At 45.7% G+C, this 24188-nt stretch overlaps 2 protein-coding genes across 3 annotated transcripts; one reads left to right on the top strand and one right to left on the bottom strand.

Moving 5' to 3' along the window:
* Positions 1-908: 908 nt before the first annotated feature.
* BYSL (bystin like) lies at positions 909-12443 on the bottom strand. Its single transcript, XM_088674252.1, has 8 exons — positions 12307-12443; positions 10793-11169; positions 9430-9592; positions 6291-6429; positions 5752-5885; positions 3928-4088; positions 3060-3162; positions 909-2586 (listed from the first exon to the last, which is right to left on the bottom strand). Exons 2-8 carry the CDS (start codon positions 11073-11075, stop codon positions 2238-2240), a joined length of 1332 nt encoding a protein of 443 aa, XP_088530378.1. The 5' UTR covers positions 11076-11169; positions 12307-12443; the 3' UTR covers positions 909-2237.
* MED20 (mediator complex subunit 20) lies at positions 12375-24188 on the top strand. Of its 2 annotated transcripts, none has more exons than XM_035123964.3 (4): positions 12375-12589; positions 15015-15169; positions 19862-20115; positions 23013-24188. In XM_035123964.3, the coding sequence occupies exons 1-4, from the start codon at positions 12576-12578 to the stop codon at positions 23226-23228; spliced, it is 639 nt and encodes a 212-aa protein (XP_034979855.1). In that variant the 5' UTR covers positions 12375-12575; the 3' UTR covers positions 23229-24188. The 2 variants fall into 2 exon arrangements, with proteins under 2 accessions (XP_034979855.1, XP_088530380.1); XM_088674254.1 differs by having other exon boundaries at positions 12375-12651.

Here is a 24188-nt window from a genome sequence, read left to right as displayed (position 1 = left end):
GGGGTGGGCACACACAAGTTGTAAAAGACTAGAGCCACAATCTTTAGTCACCAAATGTGGTTGGCGTATTTTAGAAGCTTTTCATCACTTAACAAGGTGCCCTTGATTAACTAGGAAGCAATTGCATTTAATAGTGCAGGAAGAAAGCACCATCTTTTGAAGTGGCACTTCTCTCCTCCCACAGAGGAAGGAATAGGCAAAGAGCTTTGAGCCACAAGCCTCCAGTGGAGATCCTTCACCTTGAACAGTTGTGTGACAGGCAGAAATGCAACACTCAAAAGGCCTTGCAGCTGGAGATGTGGTTTAAGAGCCATGAATGCTCTACATGTATTCTATACTGGAACACCCAGGGCTTACTTTACACATATGTTCTGTCACAACGATGTGTGTACTGAGCATGTTACACTGATCCTGGCCAGACCACTGGCTGCCAATTAATTTCTGGGCCCAATTCAAAGTGCTGGTTTTGACATATAGCGCCTTAAAACAGCTCAGGATTGCAATACCTCAAGAACTGCCTCTCCCCACATGAACCAACCTGGACTCTGTGATCATCATCTGAGGCCCTTCATCATCTGAGGCCCTTCTTCTTGGACCTCCACAAAAGGTCCAAAAGGTGGCAGTACAAGAACGGGCCTTTTCTGTGGTGGCTCCCCATTTGTGGAATGCTGTCCCCATGGAGGTTCACCTGGTGTCTTCATTACATATTTTTAGGTGCCAGATCAAAACCTTTCTCTATAAACAGGCCTTTGTCTGATTAGCATTCCATGGCCTTTTAAATGTGTTTGTGAGAGCGGGATTATTGACTTGCTTTTATTATGTATTTTGTGTTCTCATTGTTCATTTTTCTGTTGTGCTCTTTGGATGAAGGACAATATACAAATTTAATTAATTTTCTGAAAAAAAGATTGCTGGTTACTCAGATATTTATTCTAGGCATTACATGTAATTTCAAACTTATGCATCTCATTTGGGTTTATATACCAGCAGTATGGGTATATAAGCTCTAGCACGCCTTTATTTTTAGAGCTGTACTATGAATAGCCTTAGAAGCCCAGAAAGCCAAAATCTAACCTTCAAATGTATAAATACCCAGCTGACAGATCTACCTATAAACATCTACCTAGAGGGGACAGGGAAAGAGACAAGAATATGGGGTGCTCAGCTGCAGCAACCTGATGACATACATGATGGCTGCTGCTTATATGGGAAAACAATAGGAAGAGCATCAAATTAACCGAGGGTGGGGCAGCAGGGACTCCGTGCATCTCAAGTGGCAATGGCTAACTTGTTCCAGGAGTCCAAGTCTTCTTCAGCCAATCTAGCTATGTGGGGGTTGAGCAGCCCCACCCCAACGCCCGAGGTGGCTTCATATCATCACAAAAGATCCCTGGAGCATCTCTCTATTCCAGTGCTGGAGTAGCTGGACTACAACTCCCACCATACACGGCAATTTGCAATGTTGGCTGAAGCAAATGGGACCTGGGGATTCCAACAACATTTGGAGGGCAAGAGGCTTCCCACCCGAATGCAGTTTTCCCCAACCGACAACCAGGAAAGGCAAGTGGATGGCCAGTTCGGGAGTTTATGGCTCTCAGGCACACTTTGTGGTGCTTGGGCTGTGTCACCCTCAAAAGCAAAGCAGCCCACATTCATCACAGAAGGGTGACAGTCAACCCAACAGCCCCTGCAAGACCAGCAGCAACATGCAAGATGCCACCTCAGAGCCAAACCGGCCAGAAAGGCTGGATACAGCTCACAGGCCACCAAGACTGGTCCCCCCCTGCTGTAAAAGGGTAAGATTCTTGGCTACCAATACTTCCATTGGAGGCCAGATCCTGCAGTTGGTAGATGCTCTTTCCTCCCTACTAATCTGCAGCTCAACAGTTTATCTCCCTGCTGTTGATCAGCAACTTGCATCCACCAGCACCTCAAAAGGGGCAAGAGTCACTGTAGCCCTTTAACAGCAGCTCTATCGCAAAAAGGGGAACCCATTTCTCATGGGAGGGATGCTGGTTTCTAATCACCATGAATGCATGTCGAGTCAAAAGGGGGCAGGGGGCTTACATATACTTTCATCCCTACATAAATAAGGCTTCTGTGAATCAAAGCAGTGCGGGTACAAACCCTATTTGTTCGACAGTGTGCTGTAGTTTCAAGTTCAAACCAGAAGCTTCCTTTGACTCAGCAGTTCTGCCATGATCACAATCTGTGGAGTCCCCCTTCCCATCCTCTGTTCACTCCATTGCCGCTGGCTGCATCCCCTCCACGTCCCGACACTTGGAGTTCACTAGCTCCCTGCGGATCTCTGGAGAGATCTGGGGGTGGCTGTGAAACTTGAGCAGCTCTAAGAGGGCTTCTTTCTGCTCCGAGGACAGGTCCTCTTTGTATCGCTGGGCAAAGGTCAGGAGGCACTGGTGCCAGAGGACAGGCAGGGTGCGCCGGTCCGTCCGGAAGGCGAGGAAGTGAAAGACCAGGGCATCCACCACACGGAAAGGCAAGGCGTACTTCTTGTCAATGAGCAGGCGGAGAAAGATGCTGTTGGCGCCACTGTACTCCATCTCGGCAATCTTTAGCATAGCAGCCCTGTGGGGGTAGAGGAGGGGAAGAAAAGGAGGAGGAGCAAATGAGGCTTTGCTGCAGGTCCACACCAATGGATGACCCTCCATTCGTGAAAGCCAAGGGAAGAGAACAAGTGACACAAGGAAATCGCCATAGCTTAGTTAAGTACTCTCTGGCAGGTTCCTTTGATAGTCACACTGCAGACCCTCAGCCCAGCTACAAGCGTGGCTTCAGAATACAATCTGTAATGGGGAAGCCCATGCAGGCGTAGGAAGACTTTCCCCGAGACAGCAAAGGTGTTTCTGACCCCCCCCCCGGAGGGTGGGGGAGAGAGAGATGCATAGGAGAAAAGTCAGGAAAGCCTATCCAGTCCTAACATTCCAGAGTGGCTGGGGAAACACAGCCAGATGGACGGGGTATAAATAATAAAATTATTTTTTATTGTTATTATTAGTGCAATTTTCCTCCCAACTCGAAATTAGCCTAACTCTTCTTACCCGGAGTGAAGGACAGGGATAGAGCACTTGGTGAGGATGCTGCCCACAATGATGGCTTCTCGCAGTGTGCATGTTCCTGACTCACATATGGGGAGGAGGATCCCTGGGGAGATGACAGAGGTGTGGGGGGGGGGAGAGAGGAGCATCATATAGTCATTTCATACAGACACAGAAAGTATTTGATCAAAGGCTGAAACTATTTTTTAGGGGGGGGGGAAATAATTCAGTTCTTTCGCATCTAGAAGGCTGGTGCAAGAATATGCAACACACACACACCTCACTAACAACACCTCAATATTATTTATCAATAAATTAAAGTTTAAGAATAATTCACCAAACCCAGAAGCAGGTTCCCCTTGAGGCTTTCCTCCTAGCCTGTCTTACTTCTGGGACTGGAGCCTGTCAGAGAGAAAACTGCCAACCGGGGGGACAGGACAGAGCAGCAGGAACGACCAATTTTCTTTGTTTCCACTCTGTGACAGGTTGGTAATAATTTCACTCATAATTCCATTCTGTATTTGGGGTTTTATTGTTGAAAAACAAACCCTCACAAAATATGCATTTAAATGCATATTTATCAAGTGCATATTTTGATAAGTTTCAACTACCGTGAACTGTGTTCCAGAGGCAGCAAAGGTTCCAAACGCCAGTTGCTGGAAGCCACAGGAGGGGAGAGGGCTCTTGTGCTCAGGTTCCGCTTGGGGCTTTCTCTCAGACCTCTGGGTAGCCACTTTGAGAACAGGATGCTGGACCAGATGGGTCATTGGCCTGATCCAGCAGGCTCTCGTGTTCTTATAGTGAAATATATGAATCCCTAGATAAACCTTATTTCCATGTATTCTTCCTCCAAGGTCAACTTTCCACTAACCTTTGAACCAGGCCCCAGGCTTGAACAAGGCCTTTTTCAACGCCATGTAAAGATGGAAGTTGAGGCGCTTATATTCCGCAATGTCATCTCTGACTCGAGGGAGAAGCACCAGATTGTAGAACCTCTGGGCCATCCTCTCTTTGAGGTTAGAGGAAAAGATCCTAGGGAAAGGAACAAAGGCATTTGGGGAGAGGGTGGAAATGGAGAAAAAGAGAAGCAACCCGAGTTAGGATAGTTGGGGAACTGGTCAACTTCCCTCCTTGTGATTGCACTATGGAATACATGTATTACTGCAGCATTTCTTGTTGTCCCCCCCCCCCCATCTTGACTTTATACTTCAAGCTTTTGAGGCTGCGGAATCATTTTTATTTATCTACACATTTCTATGCTGCCTTTTCGACCTAACCCTTCGTGGTTTTGGTTCCTCTTTACCAAATAAAGCAACAAATTACAACTGTATAAAATAAAAATACAATCCAAAACAAGGACAGCAGCACACACAAAAAGCCAAATCCTTAAATTCTTCATAAAAAAGAAAAGAGATGTCCAGGCAAGTTATATCAGAGTCAGGCAACTAGCCATGCACCACCACCACCAATTCCTTATGTGTAAGAGGAGATTCGTTTTAGGAATGGCCTGTGTCTTTCGCCGGAGCTGCACACTGCACTGTGTATCACCAAAGAGGAAGAGGAACCAAAGTTCTCTCTCCGAGAGAACACGGAACAAGCATCAGATGCATACACTTGTGGCTTCCTCCCAGGGCCCACTGTGCTGTATCTCAAGAGCTCTAAGTGCTAGTGCTCTGTTTGAGGTCCTCCTGGCTCAAAGACATGGTGCTAGAAAGGTCCCCCCTCCAGTTTAAATACTTTATTGAAATTCATAGATAACATAGACAATATACCAAGATGAAAACAATCGTGTACAAATAATCTTATATATGTTTACAAAAATTAAATTTAAATTAAATTTATGCAATCTCTTTTTTCCTATCTTTTTGCTAACATAGAATAGACTTCCTATCATTTCCCGATGCATATAACCTTTCTGGTGATGAATGTACTTATCATCATTACCTTACTCTTTCTGTACTTTCTAATACTTTCTTACAACAATTCGTACCTTTTTGCTAGTTTCTTAACAGTTTGTTTAGACAAGGGTCATTCAAATGCTGCCATAAATAGAAAGGTCATTTTTTAAATCAGACACGGCATATTCTCTTTGTTCCTGCTTGGATACACTTTGTCAAATAACAGGTTTCTTTTTACAAGAGGAGCCTCATGCACTGCAATACTGGGCAGGAGTAGTTGAGTAGATGGGCGGAGGGGTGCTGGTGGTGAGATCAAAGCAACCTGACTGCCCACACAATGGGGAGTGGGGCAGAATCTGATCGCGTGCCCAGGAATTTGATGGGTGGTTTTCCACTTCTGAAAAGCAGCAAACCTAAGTGCAGGGTGGTGTGTATGTGCATGCATTAAAAAGTGCAGTATAGTGCTACGATCCCCAAATGAAAGAAAAGGAGCTATTGAAAATATAAACACAAATCGCTCTGTAATCAATCCACACATTTACTTTCCCCATGTGTAGGACAGTGATATTGCAGAAATAAGTATCAGTATTATTGAAACAAGGACTTTCATTTCTGTATGTAATTGAACATAAGGACATATCTGCTGCATAGTGCTGTATTTTGGCTATTCGACCTACTGCAGGATGATCAGAGCAAAAAGCAAGAATCAAAGGAGTTGTGGCAGCTCATGGGATGGGGCAGGATGAAACCTTCAAGACAACACATTATTCCCTGCAGTGGCACAGATGGAGTCCTACCTTGTTGCCTGGTACATGGCAGCTGCTGTCCACGTTTCAGGCTCTGTGATATACAGGATCTGCTCCCAGTTGGACAAGGCTGGGATGATCTTAAATGCTTTAGGCAGTTTCCCACTCCTATATTTTGACAGCACCTGAAAAAGAAATGGGGGGGGATGAATTTAACACGGAGAGGCAGACAAGGCTACTTTATTCCAGGGTTTATACCCATTGTTTAAGAGATCTTCAGTGAATGTATTTTAAGAAACATTCAGATATGATATTCTTAATTTTCCACATACTAGCAAAACCTGTACCAGTCTATCGGCATGGAAACAAATTCTAGTTAATATTCATCATCTTAACCTAAAGTGCTAGTATGGAAACACAGCCAATAGCTGCTCCCCACCCACACCAATCATGCTATGGGTGGTGAATCAGAGCAAGCAAAGAGTTGCCCAAAACTAAGATTTGTAAACGCTGCAGCAGCTGGACTAAGTCCAACCTGATGTGTGCAGAAGCACACACACCTATTTGCACAGAAGTAGTATTACTCTTACTTCTTTGACACCCTTGTAGACTTCCAGGACACGGGGATTAAGCTGTGGCATGGGCCGACCAGATATTTCGGACATCACAGTTTCCACCTCTGTCTGCTTCTCAGTGATCTTCTCCATGATAATGTCTGCCAAGGTGCGCCTAATGGGTATCCAGAGGAAACAATATGGATCAGGGAACTTGGAAAGCTCATTGGCAAATCAAAGCAGCAAAGGCAACAATAAGTTTGATTCCCAGCCCAGCGTTTAGCAGGGGAAATGAAGTTTCCACATGTGATATCCCTTGCTCACATGGCTGCCCACCTTTGCTAAGTGGACTGTCTGCCACACTGGTATTGTTCAGTGAAAAAGGCTGTTGTGCTATACAAAAAAGCCTGAAGGTGGCAACAAGCATCTGCTGAGGAACAAGATCTTGGGGTTCTAGCTCAATGAAGATATTGACAACAAGAACAGGCAGCTCTCAAAAGTTTTAAAGGTTAAATTAAAATTTCAGTTCACAAAAATAACATGATGCCAAAAGAGAGTTGTCAGTCCAAATCTATTTTGCATGAAGAAATTCTAACATGGGTAAGTCATGTGAGGGCCATAGGGTTCTGCTCTGCGTTCCAATCTCGGAGAAAGGAAACTTGGTCATTACTGGGCATGCCAAACAAAATGGGCTGAGAATTGTGCTTCCTGCCACCAGCGCAGTATCAAAGACGGCATGCCTAAAATAATAACTAAAGCACCATCTACTGGTTAAAACAAAAACAAGAACAAAATTGAAAAGTATACTTGAGTGCTAGCTTGCTTTACTTATTGCTGAGAATCTGATGAAATCATGCCAGTTCCATAAGCAAACCAGTGCCAGAATTCTTAGATGAGATATTCCGTTAAGGGTCAAGTTCACACATAAAAGTATTACTGTAATACTAAATGGCTTCAACTCAATTGTTCCCTTCTCCGCATACATTAGCAAAAATGTGCAGATAGTCCAATATAGAAAAACACAAGGTACCTAGTCACCTGGGGGCCTTAAACATTCAAATATTTTTCCTGTACAAAGCTTGACAAGTTTTTACTCCCCTACGTAAGACTGCAGTTGTTACTGGGATGTCAGTGGCTTCAGAAAGCAGCACCAAGACATGTTGTGTGTACAGAGACTACCAGCTTATGTGGAACTCTATCAGAGGTGGGCAACCTTTGCCCCTCCAGATGTTGCTGAACTACAACTCCCATCATCCCTGGCCATTGGCCATGCTTTTCGGGGCTGATGGAAGCTGCACTACAGCAACTTCTGGAGAGTCAAAGTTTCTCCACTCGTGGACCACAGGCACATCCAACACCACAAATGATCATAAGGAAGGAAAACAACCACTGTGAAACTCTCTCATATTCTCTTTCGTCACTCAGAACCCCCTCAAGTATAACCAATACAAAATAGACACTTGCGCCCAGGGCTCATTGAAGTGATGAAACTCGGGGTGAGGGTGGAGGTAAAACCATATAACTTAGTCACCTAGAAGCTTAACAATTTCAAATAGTTTTATAGTCCTGTACACAGTTCAACGAACCTTAATCCCCTTCCAGAAAGGAAATGGCTCACAATTAATTTTACATTGGCTAACTGTCTTAGAAGAAGGAGGACATTACACATTCTTTAAAACTGCATAAACGAGAATGGACAAGGGGGTAAGGGAAAGAGTATACATATATCTTCCCTACCAGATGGCTGTCCAACAACATAGTCTAATTCAAGCTCAATTCACTCAAAGAGACAAAAACATGAACAGCTTTACTCCACATATGCTCACTCGGGCGCTTTTACAAGTCCCACACAATGTCCATTCTGTCCTTGTACGGTAGGTACTGCCGTACTGAAAGTTGGTTCTTTACACTATGGAACTCCCTGCCCACTGACATTAAGCAGGTACCTTCTCTGTATAGTGTTTTAGCACCTGCTAAAAACATTTAAGTTTAGGGAAGCCTACCCAGACATGAAAAGTTGACATGCATAATGTATATACAGTGGTACCTCGACTTATGCAGATGACACAACCTTGATGGCAGAAAGCGAGGAGGAATTAAAGAACCTTTTAATGAGGGTGAAAGAGGAGAGCGCAAAATATGGTCTGAAGCTCAACATCAAAAAAACCAAGATCATGGCCACTGGTCCCATCACCTCCTGGCAAATAGAAGGGGAAGAAATGGAGGCAGTGAGAGATTTTACTTTCTTGGGCTCCTTGATCACTGCAGATGGTGACAGCAGTCACGAAATTAAAAGACGCCTGCTTCTTGGGAGAAAAGCAATGACAAACCTAGACAGCATCTTAAAAAGCAGAGACATCACTTTGCCGACAAAGGTCCGTATAGTTAAAGCTATGGTTTTCCCAGTAGTGATGTATGGAAGTGAGAGCTGGACCATAAAGAAGGCTGATCGTCGAAGAATTGATGCTTTTGAATTATGGTGCTGGAGGAGACTCTTGAGAGTCCCATGGACTGCTAGAAGATCAAACCTATCCATTCTTAAGGAAATCAGCCCTGAGTGCTCCCTGGAAGGACAGATCGTGAAGCTGAGGCTCCAATACTTTGGCCACCTCATGAGAAGAGAAGAATCCTTGGAAAAGACCCTGATGTTGGGAAAGATGGAGGGCACTAGGAGAAGGGGACGACAGAGGACGAGATGGTTGGACAGTGTTCTCGAAGCTACGAACATGAGTTTGACCAAACTGCGGGAGGCAGTGCAAGACAGGAGTGCCTGGCGTGCTATGGTCCATGGGGTCACGAAGAGTCGGACACGACTAAACGACTAAACAACAACCTCGACTTACAAAGGCGATCCGTTCCACGGCGCTCTTCGTAAGTCAAAACCTTCGGATGTCGAAGTGTCCATTTTGCGCTTTGCGCATACCACGCGTGCCACTTCTGCGCAGGTGCAGAACGCGCGCATGGCGAAAATACTTCCACGTTTGCCGACTTCGTAAGTTGAAACCTTAGGAAGTCGAGGTACCACTGTATATATTTAAACTGATTTGATTTATATTTTTATTTAAGTCAATTTGCTATTCATGTCTAACTTTTTACAACTAAGCAATCTATAAATACTGCAACATAAAAAATAAAGTTCAAGCAACTGCCAGGATTTGAGCACTCCAATGTTTACCTCAGTGGTGGATTCTTGTTCATGAACATCTCAATGGCTTTTTCATCCTCTGGATTCACAGTTACCTCCTCACAGTACTCTCCTTTCCCCATGGCTGCAGCTTGCTCCAGTGTTGGCCACTCATCATCATCTGTATCTGAATCTCTGTCCTTTGAGGCAGGTCCTGGAAAGAGTAGAACAAATACAGATTTGGATATTTCATCAGAATAAACAAATCCTGGCTCAGTGGTAGAGCATCTGCCCTGGTTTGATATTTGGCATCACTAGATAAGGCTGGGAATGTCCCCTGTTGGAAACCCTAGACAGCCACTGCCAGTCACTGTCGAAAATACCGAGCAAGATGGAACAATGGTCTGACAGTATAATTCAGCTTCCTATGCAGCTATTTCTTTCAGGTCTCGGAAACTCAACAAAAAAGAGTTATAACTATAACACGTGGAACCTGCAACAAAGCACTGAAGTGTGAAATGCTCCTTCTTCAAATATCCAAAAGGGCTGTCACATGGAAGATGGAACAAGTTCGTTTTCTCCTGCTTTGGAGGGTAGGCCTCAAACCAATGGATTCAAGTTACCAGTACAAGAAAGGAGATTCCAACTAAACATCAGGAAGATCTTTCCGACGGTAAGTGGAATGGGCTCCCTTGGAAGGTGGTAGATAGACTCTCTTTCATGAGAGGTTTTAAAGCAGAGGTTTGATGGCCATTTGTCAGGTATGCTTTAGTTGAAATTCCTGCAATGCAGGGGGTTGAACTAGATGCCCCTTGGGGTCACTTCCAACTCTATTCCAACAATTCTATGTTTCCCATTCTCTCGCCACTGTTTTCTGTTCCTCCCCCACCCAAGTGGGTGAGCATTCTCTGGCCACTAAGCACTGACTATTGGGTTTGTTCACAGGCCTCCCAGAGCTTTATAAGCTACAACTCCCACCAGCCCCATCTATGATAAGTCGTTTATTTCCTTGACATCTGACGGGAGGGCGTTCCACAGGGCGGGCGCCACTACGGAGAAGGCCCTTTGCCTGGTTCCCTGCAACCTCACTTCTCGCAATGAGGGAACCAGCAGGAGACCCTCCGAGGAGGACCTCAGTGTCCGGACTGAACGATGGGGATGGAGACGCTCCTTCAGGTATAGCATAGCAAGAGCAGGTGTTGCAGCCCAGCGACACCTGGAGGGAACCAAGCGGGGAGGAGGAGGTTGGCGCTCAGAGAGGGGTCCTTCCCAGCCCCACCTGAAGGTGCAGGGGGGTTGGAGTCAAGCTACCTGGCATGCAAAGCAAGTGACCGCCCCGCCCCCCCATCCCGAGCTGCGGCCCAGCCTCCTTGCTGGCGAAGAAGAGACCCCGGCTAGCCCACGGGACGCTCACCCAGGACAGTGGTCTTCGCCTTCTCGGGCTCGCCTCCGCCCTCGGCGCCGTGCTCGGCCTCCAGCTCCTCTTGCTGAATCCGAGCCTGCTCCAGGATCCTCCGGGAGAGCCTCTCGTCCACGTACTCGTCCTCGTCGCCGCCGCCATGCTTCCCCGCTTTGCCCCGGCGCTTCACCCGCGTGACAGGCTTCACGGAGTCGCCCTGGAGGATCTGCTCGGCCAGCGGAACGGACGCCGCCTTCGCCGCCCCGCCGGAGCCCCTCGAGCGCTTCACTTTCGGCATGGTGTCCCCTCCGAGCTGAAGAGCCGGCACACGTGTGAGGAGGGGCAGTTGCAAAGCGCATGCGCGCTCATGGAGCACCCTTCCGACTACAGAGCTATGAATATTAAAGAGACGTGTCATTGCCCGGATAGGCGGTTTCCGGGCTCCCGTTGAAATCTACGGCAGAGATTTTTGCGGCATCCCCAGCTATTGAGGCATAGTCAGCCTCACTGCTTATGGCGAAAGCTTACGGTGAAATAAATTGTGTTATGGTGAGAGAGGTTGGGGTTGGAACACAAGCGAACACAAGCGACGCTGACACAAAACCCCACCACCCGACCAAAACCCCACTCACCATGCCCCCCTCCACCTCTTTCCCCCTTTTCTTCCTAAGGTAACACTAATGTCTCAACAAATGAAACTGATCTGTAGAAAATGTAACTTGAAAAAAGAGACATTGCACATACTTTTGCAAACCAAGAAATCTTTAATATAAAAATATCTTTTTAAAAAAATACAAATAAATAAATTGTGTTAGTACCGGTATTTGTGAGTTTGCTTAAGTGTGGACCACCCTCTTGGTTTCTGCTCAGAGAAGCCATTTTAAAATGCCCCTCGGGGCCGGAAGTGACAGCTGCCCAGAGCAATCAATGGAGGAATCCCAGGATCTCACGCTGGCGGCGCTGCGGTGTCCGCTCTGAGGCAAATGGCCGCGGCATTTCCCTTGCTAACGGAAAGCTTATTTCAATTCGTGTGAAGAAGCATCCTCCTCCCCCTCAAAGGAACCCCCCCCCATATGAATAGCTCTGCCTGTTCAAACTTCAGTGGCGATGCAGCCCCCTGTCCTCACACTGCAGATCCGTGTTTCAAGCCGAGGCTGAGAAAAAAAACATGCCCCACAACAGCTCTGTGGTGTTGACGTTGGGGGCTTGACAACACCCCTGTGGTGTAGGAATACTCTCAGGGTAGGTGGGGTTTGAAGCTGGAGCGGCATGGCAGCAACACAACCCTGCAGTATCATCGCAGGTTACAGCTGGTGCTGAGACTGGTTTGGCTTTGCAGACCAAAATCCCACTCAATTAATACTACGGCTTATAGCTGTAGCGTTTATTTATTACATTTTTTAATTTAAAAACCCCCGCCTTTCTTCTACCGTGGAGCTCAAGGCGGGGTTTCCTGCTGGTCCCATCCTCGGGCAGGATGGCTTCATAGATGCCCATTGCTCCTCTCTGGACGGTGCCTTCTGCATTACCTGCTTGGAGCACCAGGTGGCTGGTTCTGGATGGGGCCTTTCTCAGCTCGGTTGCATCACTTCCTTTTGACTTTCTTCTGTGAGAGCGTGGAAGGCGAGTCTGTTTCTTCGTCCCTGTTCCAGCAAGGAGGCTCCTGTGCAAACGCTCCGAAGAGCATTCTTTGCACGCGTTTAAAAGGGCAGGAAGGAAGCGCCTTGGAGGCTCGGTCGATCTTTTCCTTTTCCTTTTGCAAGGACTACCCCAGTCTGTCGTGGAGGGCGTCGGAAGCATGGGAGTCACCTGGTACGGCATTTTGACTCGGGGATTGATTCATTTGCAAAATGCTGCCGCAGAGTTTGTAGCAGGTTGGTGGTGCTTGATGGGAGACGATTAGTAGCCGAAAAGACTTCCAAAAGGAGTTGGGGAAGGATAAGTTTTAGAACTGTAACGTGTGAACACGCGAACGGCGGGTTTTGTAGTAGTATTGGGTACCGGCGCTTTAAAGACAAAGCGGGTCGAGATGTTTGTGAAGCAGCAGCAGCAGCAACAACAACAGGAGACAGGGTTGTTCAAATAGATGCAGCTGCCGTTGAGACAGTTGCCTGATTAAGAGACAGGAGGAGGTCGGTTTGTGTCATTCAGGCTGAGAAGATGAAGGACGCGGATAGTCGGGATTCTGCGAGCTGATCTCGTGTCATCATCCTTGACATTAGAGGCTGGATGCAGGCAAGAGCATGCGCTTGCTGGTACCACCACAGCTTCACTGCACCCCTGCCCTGGATTTGCAATAATAATAATTAATACCCTGCCCATCTGGCTAGGTTGCCCCACATCCTCTCAATGTACTGGTAGGTGGAAACTCAAGGCAGGAGATGAAAAGGGAGAAGACAATGGACAATGAGGTCTAACAAAGGGTCATCTGGAATCTGGTCAATTATTGCTGTTGACTTACCTGTAGATATATAAATTACAGATTTTTAGTATTTTATTTCAAGTCCACCTTTCTTCCAAGGTGGCAAGTGCTATTTGTTAAAGTGGTAAACACAGTTCTCTTTCCCCATTTTATCCCCCTGAGAATCTAGAGTCCAGTATTACGGCATAGCAATCCAAGCCTCCTTGAAGTTCTGGGGAAAGGCTGAGCTGGCCTCGGATCAAAACAGCCCCACTGCCAGCACATGACAGAATTGAGCCTGATTGCTGTGCTAGCTCCTGGCTGCCACAGCAAGTTGCCCCCTTCTTTCCCCCACCACCTTGAGGGGGACAGGCACTGGTTGTGGTTTGGATTGCACCCTAATTAATTTAAAATAGCCTTTCTACACTAGTTTACAGGAGAATGATGTAAAAATATAGACAACAATAAAAAAAATATTTTTATACTACAATTAAAATACACATATTAAAGTAGCTAATGCCACAACTGGGGGCTGCTGGATTGGTGTTGATCCATTACATGGCCTTCTCAGTGGCAGCTCCCCGCCTGTGAAATGCCCTCCCTCATTATTGACTTTTAGGAGGAATTTGAAAAGATTCCTTTTTACTGAGCCAATGGATGGCTGAAAGATCAAGAGCTAGTAAATATAAACAACAAGAGCATCCTTATGCTATCTATGATGAAAAGCTCTTTCAAAGAAAACAGTTTTACCTTGGGACCAACCTTAGCAAAAAAAAAAAAGAGGTGTCAAGAAAATATTTCTTCCTCAGCCTGGGCATGCCCATGAGAAGACGAAACGCTGTGTACCTTATTTCTCTTCTAACAACATTTTAAAAATGGTTAAAATTGTGTCTATGCTAAATGTGTTTCTTCACTAGTACACCATTACGTGTGTGTGTGTGTGTGTGTGTGTGTGTGTGTGTGTGTGTTTACGTGTACCAGCCTTGACTGCCAACTGAATAAATTATTGTCAATGTGTTTAGTTTTGCGCCTCATTGCCAGTGATACCCAGCGCATGGCACATTCAAGATGTGTAGGAAAACATCTGAAACAAGCAGATTTTGTCTGGTCTACCTCACTCAAATGCTTTATACAGCCTTGCAAATAACATCATAAAAGTTACAGGCCATAAATGTTTACTCACACACATGCAGTACCTCAGTTACTTGTGGCATATCAACACAGCCAGTGGGAGAACAGCAACTCTCTTCTAATTTCCAGTCTGTCTTCCTAATTATAACTATTGCAAGTAACTATTAATAAGTCTGTACAGTATTTGTAGTTACAGAATGCTCTTGGTTATAAAGCAGATTCCACACAGTATGAGATTTTTTGTGGCTTGAGTTAACACTCTTCCATGTCGGTTTATCCTATATACATAAGTCCTTATTTATTAATTATTTGAGTTTTTGGAAGTGGCTTGAGATAAATTACTGTACTGTATGTGATATTCTACAAAAACCAGGTATGTCTCCCACACTATTGAAACTTAGATGGTAAGCCTCTCGGGTCAGGCATTTTTTTGTATTTATTTACTTGTTTATCACTGCCCATGAAACATTCCAAAGCAGTTAGTAATTAAAAATAGTTATAATAACAACTTAAATTTGTTTTTACTACAATCTACAGTACTTTGCAAAGGGGTCGTATGCACTGGTAGTGCTATGTTAATATTGACAATAAAGATGTTACAAACATGGGCTTCCTTGGGTAGCATATAAAGAACATAGTGGCTGTGATTTTGATCAATGAGGTTTTGGAGCCTTTTTGTTGTTGAAATCCTTTCTCTTGTATTAGTGTTTCCCAGATGCCAGTGGCGGAGGGGAAGAGTGTCCAGCAAACAGTTGAAATTTTAACAAGAAAGCTTGAGCTACTTGGAGCAGAGAAACAGGGAACCTTTTGTGTAGACTGTGAAACGTACCACACTGCACCCTCCACAATGGGCAATCAAGGTAAGCGTTTAATTTCCTACAACTTATACCTCATAATAACTACAGCGGGTCAAACCACTACTGTTCATTCTCTTCTTTATTTACCAAAAAGGATTTGAGCCCTTAACACGAGTGTACCCATTTTAGTGTCTATGCAAGCAGCAACAACCCACCCTCAAGAATCTCCCTATTCCCCCCCCCCCCAAAGGATGGAAAAGCTTAATACAATTCTCCTCTCACAAACCATGTTGCTGGTAAAGTGACCTTAACTGCATTTTCCTAAATAAATACATAGATCCAAAACATTCAGAGGCTGGCTAACAGTCCTGGACTACACTACAAGGTTGTCATACATTACTCCCCCCACCCCGCAAAAAGAAAAACAAGTACAGCAGCACTGGAGTACTTTGCAGGGCTGTAACTCATGCTTTCCTCAAACACAGTATCTAGCCCAGGGGTCGGGAACCTAAGGCCCATGGGCAACAAGCAGCCTATGGGGGTCGTTTTACCGGCCCACGAGCCGCCCACTCGGCGAGTCCCCATGCACTGCGCTAAACCAGCACGGCGCGGGGACTCGCTTCCGCGGTGCTGGAAATTGCGTCTGTGTAGACGCTGGAAACCGCGACTGCGCACTGATGTGTGCTCGCAATCTAGCCCACGGAGGGGGCTCCGCGGCAGTGAATCAGCCCAGGCAAGGTAAGCCTTGCCGACCCCTGATCTAACCCCTGCAACATGGATATACTAATGATTGATTTTATTTGTATTTGTATTAGCAGGGTGTTTATTAAAAATATACACATACTCAGAAAAATACCATTTTTGGCATGAAACTGAACCTGAGTTCGAAAGAACATGAGCTCCTTTCTTTGCTGCTAACTTTTGCAACCATTACTTCTCTACTAAGGAATATGAGAACATCACTTCCATATGAACCACTCTCTTCTCTATTGTAGGAATTTAGAGAGAGAAATTTAAGGTGGCCAAGGAAGTGCTAAAAATGGCTTCAGAATGAACCAGGAAGTCCCTTCTCTGGACAATGAAGGAAGGACTTCTTGGGTCATTTTGAAATCATTTGGGGGTCTTCTCGTCAAGTTGTATGAATCTAAATTTCTCTCTAGCACTCATCGATCACAGTGGGTTCATATCTCACCAAGCAATGGTTTTGAATGGCACCTGTACATTATGCTTCATAATCTTTGTTCTAAAAGGGATCGAGACTTACTGTACTTAAAAAACTAAAATCTCACAGTGTACCCACCCTCCACTGGCTTTGGGCTGGTATAGAAACACACACCCTTTTCAGCATCCTTGCTTGTTCCATTGACTGCAGTGGGAACAAAGTTCAGTGGATCTTTGCATCATTAGTTAGGATCCAACCCGCTAGTGTCAAGCACTTTTAGCATCATCAGATAAACCGTGCAAGTAAGTCTTTGAAGGAAACTTTTACACAAAAACTTGTTGATGAATAAACATTTCAGCGATGTTTGTGTCTTCCAAATGACATATGATTGATTCAAGGCAGAGTCGTAGCAAGCCTAGGTGGTACCCAGTGTATAATTTTTTTTGCCACCACCCCCCCACACACACCCCAACAGCTTGGGAGTCACGGGCAGGCACTGAACGTCACCCCCTTAGCGACGACACCTAGGAGTAGTCCGCCCCCCTTCCTACGCCTCTACGCCCCCACCCCCACGACTCCCAAGTACCCCAAGCCGTCGGGGGAAAGGGGGAATCTATGCCGCTTTGCCAGGGCGCTAGCAAAGCTGCGCAGTTTGTCCTCTCAAGAACCACGGCTCCCATCCGTCCGTCCCCCTCCCTCCCCAGCTTGCTGTAAAGCGGCAAAGCGGGAGCCATTTACAGCGAGCCAGGGAGGGAGGGAGGCTGGGAGGGGGGCCCCCGGCTCACCATAAGCGGCTCCTGCTTTGCTGCTTTACAGTGAGCCGAGGAGGGAGGGAGGGGGAGCTGTAGCTCCCATCCGCCCCTCCCTGGCTCGCTGTAAAGCGGCTCCTGCTGGCGGCGGAGGGATGCCACCGCCGTCCCTACCGCACTCCAACAGTGCCGGTGGTGAACCGCTATTACAGCACATGTGCAGCATCGCTACGCACAGTGCATGCGTGCAACACCGCACATACGTTGTATGTAGCGGTTTGCCGCCGCTGCCTGAGAGCCGTACGGATGCTGGCGGGATCCTCTGCTCACGGCTGCAGCAGCAGCAGAGGGATCCTCCGCTTGCAGCTGTAACAGCGATGGAGGCATCCCACTGCCGTCCTTATGGTGCTCGGGCGGCGCCGGCAGCAAACTGCTATGTACAGCGCATGTGCACCGTCTTTACGTACAGCGCATGTTTGCGACACCACGCATGCGTTGTACTTAGCGGTTTGCCGCCAGCGCCGCTCAAACACCATACGGACGGTGGAGGGATCCTCTGCTCATGGCTGCAGCCGTGAACAGCAGATCCTCCATATGCTGCGGCGGCGGCGCAGCGGCTGCTTCGGCCGCTGTGCCCAGGCCGGGGCGGCAGGGCAAGCACCCCGCGTGGTGCCTTCTTGTCACACACACCCCCAGACATGGAACCCGGGGCGAACCACGCCCCCCTGCCCCCACCTTGTGACGCCACTGATTCAAGGTTCCATTAATCTAAGCAAAACATACTTTACAAGCTAGGTGATGCTTGTTATACCTAAATTAAATTCATCTGGAAGCTAATTAGCTGAGCTGAGATTTTACAGAGGTAGCCGAAGCCAGATTTCCTGAAGGAACTTGGAAACGTTCAGTGTATTCCTCATCACCCTGGAATATGGCTCAGGGAGTTTGCCGTTCTGGATTGCCAGCAAATGTTCTTTGCCACTTTCTCATAAGTTAATTATTTTTCCCTCTAGATGTCAGCAGTGTGCTTGGGCGCCCATCCTTTTGCCTCAGGTCCATAAACATGGCTGGATCCATGGTTACTAGCATGGAGATACATATATTTCTGCAGTTCCTCAGTAGGGCTTGAATCAATCCCCTACTCCTGGCTTTCACTAAGCACATTAAAACTGTGGAGGAGAAACAGCAAAACACCACTAGAGCTGTACTGTAAGCATATCTGGGAGTAAGCCCTATTAAACCCAGTGACAGTGAGCATCTGAATTAAAAATAGATCGGATTAGGCTGCCTGTATAACTACTAGTTTAATCTGGAGAGAAACCCTGCAGTGATTTTTTAAAAGAGGTATTTCTAAAGCCTCATTTAGATTAGTTATAAAGATGCATCTTATTTGGAATCCTAAAACAGTTGCAGCACAGGGGACTGTTGCATCAGTTGCTAACACATCATTGTACTTGCATTTAAAAAAACAACAACTCCAGACCAATTTACAACATTACAGGCATTAAAATCAGATATAAAAACAGAACAGAATGAAGTCTAAAATCACATCCATTCCAAACGTATACATGTATAAAATACAGGTCTAATACAACCCACACCACTCAAAACTGGAAAGAAATAGGCCACAAATATACCCCAAATCCTGCAAATTAGGGACCCAAAGCATCGTTTTTGCCTGGTACAATTCCCACTGGTACAGTAGGACCAACGTTTTGCTATTACTGAATTGATCCACTGATCAAATCCATTCATTTTAAGGGGGATTGGCAAACTTTCTCTGGAGTGTAATAGAGAGGCAGATCTTAGTGCTAATGTCTACTTGGGCATGGCTAGAATGCAGGGCTGGCCGGCCTATGGACTGGATCCAGCCTAGCAAGCTGCAGGAAGTGGCTTGCCAGCCCCTACAACTTGGTCTTTGTCTCCCAATCTCAGTGCTGAGCTGGGGAGACAAAACATTCTATGTGCTCTTTAGAGGTGACATTGAGGGCAGCATTCCCCCCACCCCTACCACTGGGGTGGGAAGGGAAGGATTAGAAGCACTGTACGTATTTTGTTCCTTACAGAAGTACCTCTGAGTTCTAAAAAGCAGCATTTTTGCCCGCTGTTCCTGACCCAGAGATGGACGGGGAAGAGTGGACTCTCCTGGGGCAGGACTTCTTCCTGTCCTCCTGCCCTAGGGCTGCCATACGTCTGGATCTTCACTGGGTTTGTCCAAAAAAAGTTCAACAACTTTCGGGGTGTCCTGGTTTTTACTTTTTGAAATGTGGCAACCCTATCCTGCCCCAACCCTCTGGAGCTGACTTTGAAGGTGCATGGGGAGCCAGAGATCATGGAGGAGGAGACCCGAGAGGGAGAGGAAGCTCTGTTGTGTGTGCAGAAGTCCATTGTGCCAGTAGAGCTGCAACACTGGATACAATCCCAGGTCTTGTGTTCATTGTGCTCTCCATAGTACTGTGCCACAATAGATTCATTGGGCTTCCTAAGATTTTTGCAATGACTGTTGCAGTTCAAATTATAGTCGAAACCCTCTTCTCTCCATCTTGCAAAATAATGTTGTTGAGTGTACTTTTGTAAGGAGGTTAAGCGGATGTGTATCTGAGTATGTACTCTAGAAAAGAACAAATGCTCATTTATCTCAAGATCATGGTTCTTTAAGTAAAATAACATTGATTGTGTTTGCTAGCATGGAAAAGCCATTCAGCGACCAGCGCCACGTAGAGATTCTGTAACAGCCCCAGTGGTTGTCAAGCAGCAAAGAGACAAAGGAAAATGTAACAGATGTTTCATTTTAAAGAGGGAAGGAATAACCTCCTTGAAGTGAAAGTAACGCTGCTCTTGTTTCAGGGCAGGCTGCCAAGCTGATGTATGTGATGCACAATTCCGAATATCCCCTCAGCTGCTTCGCTCTCTTTGAAAATGGTCCTTGCCTCATAGCAGATGCCAACTTTGACGTCCTTATGGTGAAGCTGAAAGGCTTCTTTCAGAATGCCAAAGGGAACAAGATAGAGAGCCGGGGAACCCGGTACCAGTACTGTGATTTCTTGGTGAAGATTGGCACGGTTACTATGGGGCCCAGCGCCCGTGGTATATCTGTGGAGGTAAGGATGCTCCTCAAACAGGGGGGAAGTCAGCATATGAGGTAATATATTACATGGCTCCAGCTCAGGACAGGTATAGCAAACAGTTTCCTGAGTCAGGAAACATATCTAATAAGTATATAGGAGGTGAAACAGTCTTCCTGTGGACTGCATGCTAACTGGGGCTCTTGTGGGAGCTGGAGTCAAACAACATATGGAGTGCCACAGGTTCCCAGGTCTTCCATAGGACATAACAGTACCTGGTTTCTCCCCTCAGAGCATGTAGCTAGGTGTGCACACAGGCAAGGCACCAGGGTGGTCCAGGGTTCATGAAACCTACACAAAACCTTCCCCTATCCCTGTCCAGACCCCCCACCCCACCCAACTTTGGTTAAGGGGCTGTATCTCAAAAAGGGAATTGCTATGTTGTACTTATTTTTTTCTCCACATGTGCTGAAAGGTCTGCCTTTCCCTTCATGATCTTTTATCTCTCTGCAAAGCTGTGACTATTTTAACCTGAGGGTCCACAAGTTGGTTGATTTGCCTGGCACACAGGCTTTAAAAGAAGTGATCCTGTTACAATGGGCTTACTAAGCACCAGTTGTAGCACATTAGCTGTGTAACTGTTCTCTATAGAGTGTTTTGTAGGGATTGTATAACATGAGCTTTTTTGGGGGGGGGAGTATATGCCTAGTTCATGAAAAATGAAAACTGGGTGGATGGGCAATTCTTGGCAGAGCAGATTCAGACAGCTGACAGCTCGAGGTCACTGAGCTGTTTCAGTTAAGGGAAAGCTTGGTGTCAGTGGGGTGACATCCTTGGGCAGTTGTCAGTGCCCCAGCAGAGTCCACTGCTGCTTTTCATCAATACGTTTTAAAAAGCTAATGCATACCAGTGCTATCTTTGAGTTTATGGCAGTGCCCCAGAAGTTGAGCAGTCTTGGAGCAGTGTAATGGTGTGGGTGGGTGCTGGTGGCTGTTTTTACACTGCTAGATCCAGACTTTGCCATTTCTATCTCTGATGCCATTAGGAGCTATCAGTGGGGCAAGTGGAGCAAGGTGCCATCAATATGCTGGTGACTCTCAGCTCTAGTTGTCCATAGCATTAAAAGCAAGAGGCAGTGAAGAGCCTGGGCAATGGTGGGCTGGATGAGAGGACATAAGATGAGCTTGAATCCTGGCAAGAAGGAGGCTCTGTGGCCGAGTGGTTCTTGTGTCTGAGAAACAGGTCCATTGCCTGCTACAGATGGGGGTTTCACTCCCTCTGAAGGAGCAGGTATGTAGCCTTGTCCTTTGTGGCAAAGAGGGCAGACAGCTGTAACCATTTCTGCACTGGGTCATCTTGATCACAGTGGTTCAGGCATTGGTAACTTTACGGCTGCACTACTTGAATACTGTACACACTACATGGCACTTCCCTTGTTCTGGGGTCCGGAAACTGCCATTAACGCAGAATGCTACAACAGAATTGTTGACAGGAGTCTCTTGGCATATTATACCTGTGCTCAAAGTGTAATCCATTTGTTAGAATGGAGGTTGTGTTACTAATTGAACTTTGGCTCGGCAATCCAGACGTTTAGGTCTTTTAATTTCAACAATTAAAAAAAGTATTATCAAAGACCTAATCCTGTTTACAGATGAAACCTTTTTCTGTGAACAGGATGTGCTGTCTTTGGTTCTGAACTAATCAAAATGCATTTGAGGGGGTGTAATTCACAAACTATATTTGAGTTGTTTATGCTGATTTATAGCCATGGTTTTGATTTTTAAACAAAGGTAGTCCAATGCCGATGGAGAACTGAATGGCTAGTGGTTAGCAAGCTCTGAACATAGATATATATTCACAAAGCTTTTCTTTTGGAGTTGCAGTGTTAAACCTTTGTTGTGCAATGAATGCCAATTAAAACAAATGACAAGGTGGCCTTGATGGTCTCAGCCAAAGGTATGATCCAGTGATCAGAACCAAAGGCATATGCTTGAAAAGCTGAGACTTTCATATTGCTACCTAGTACTTATTCGCTGTGTCACTTTGTCAATTACCTAGGCATTGCAGCTATACCGTATAAATACTACTTCCTCCTCTGGGTTTAGTAATTGTCTCTAATCAGCTGAGAGTTGTGTCTCCATCTGCTGAGGATGAACAGCAAAATCCTAGAGGGAGGTAACTTTACTGGCAATTCCTCAGCTTTGGAACCATTTCTCCCCACCCCCGAGAGGTTTGCCAAAGCCTGGATTTGATCAGAATTCAGAATTAATACAACATTTGTGACATAAGCAAACATTTTGTGATTTTGGCTAATTTTAGTCTTATGCTTATTTATAATATTTAAAAAATTGCTATGAGTCAGAAAGAGGGGAGTTGCTTTATAATATTCACACTTCCAGTATTCTGGACACCTCTCCCAAAAGGCACTGAATTTGCCCTCGCTTTTGGCATTTATTCTAGTCTTGCAGTGATAAGCCCATACAAGCTTAAGGGTTGGAGCCAATGCTGCATGACCAGAGTTCTGTTTGCACAGTGGGAGTTCCCCTTCTTCACACTATGCGGTTCCAAAATCTATTCTGGAATTCCCCCGCAACCGTATGGAGCAGATTTTGAGGGTACACTGGGTGGGGGCTGCAACGGAGAGGAAATTTCCATAGTACAAATGGAAATCTTCTGCTTGAATGAAACTGCAATGTTTGATACAACCCTAAATAGAGCTAGAACTTGAGAGTGTCTGCTTGATAGTTCTCAAGCGCCTCAGGATTTTCATGATCTCCATTAACCCCCAGCAATCTTTCTTGCAAAGAACGGGTGAGCCTCGCCACTGCTACTAAACATTATGCTTTTTGAGAGGTTGGGATGGAATCGTAACTGCCTGCTGGAGAGTTCTTGTTGGCTGCTGTCTGCTTCAGAGCTTTTGTTTCTGTTGCCAGGTGGAATACTGTCCGTGTGTGATAGCCAACGACTGCTGGAACCTGTTAATGGAGTTCACACAAAGCTTGATGGGAAGTCATGCTCCCGGAATCCCTTCTGTGTTTGGCAATAAGCATGACAGCATCTACAGCTCGGCTGACACAATGGTCCAGTACATGGAACTCTTCAACAAGATTCGCAAGCAGCAGCAGGTGTCTGTCGCAGGAATCAGATGAGGAAAGCTTCGTAAGGCCTTATTTCACGGGAGCAATCACTTTGCTGAATAGTCGGTTGAAATTGCAGTTCCATCCCAGTAGTCCAGATTGCAATTGTTTCCCTTTAAATCAATGCAGTCTGTCTCCCTAAGAGAGGTAGAATTAATTCTGTCTCATCTCAAACCTCCAGGGGTATGCCTCTCTTATAATAATGGCATACTTTGCCTTAGACTGCTATCTCAGAGATCTTCCTCGCGCTCTTGAAGCAAGATTCCTGCCTCTGAGTGGAAACTGGAGGAAAACAATCATCTTGAAGGAGCACAGGGTGAAACTGCGTATAAATAGGAGAATGGGCTTTGGGGGTCCATAATTTCCTTGACTGGCTACAAGTGAACATGAAATTGCTATGAGTGTGAAAATATGTTAATATGGCTTTTATTAAAGAAACTTTAATTTTGCATAGTAATGCTGTAGATGCTATCTATTAGCAGATTTTATCCTATAATTTGTGGGAGATTTATATTTTGGGTTGAAATGTAATATCTCATTGAAGCAAGCAAGATAAATTATCTGTTGGCCTATCAGTGTTTAAGTTATTGGCATCTCACTATCTTCAAAAAGCATTTGAGAGGAGTGAAATGTTTGGGCTTTAGGTTCATTTCACTGAAGTCTTAGGGCTTAATTCCTCTGCCTTCTTGACTAATGCTTTCTGCTGGAACAGATAAAAGCCCTGACAGTGCAAAACTTGTACAGAGCAAGATTTCATTCAAAATCACTAAGGTATTGTTATCTTTTCAAGATGATATCTAAAAAATGCATACCTTGCAAGTTCCCAAATATATTAAGAATGATGCTTGTTAAAGAAGCTAACATTTTCACCTTATTGTATTTGTTTGTGTTTTAAAACTTATTTGTTATGTTTTGTTACTTCTAGTTTGTTGTGTTTACTGCATGTAAAGCTTCCCAAATTAAAACAAACAA

Source organism: Zootoca vivipara, chromosome 7, assembly GCF_965207765.1.
Source record: "Zootoca vivipara chromosome 7, rZooViv2.hap1.1, whole genome shotgun sequence".
In the NCBI taxonomy this organism is placed as follows: Eukaryota; Metazoa; Chordata; class Lepidosauria; order Squamata; family Lacertidae; genus Zootoca; species Zootoca vivipara.
Note: the sequence above shows the minus strand (reverse complement) of the source record. Positions and strands in the feature narration are given on the sequence as shown.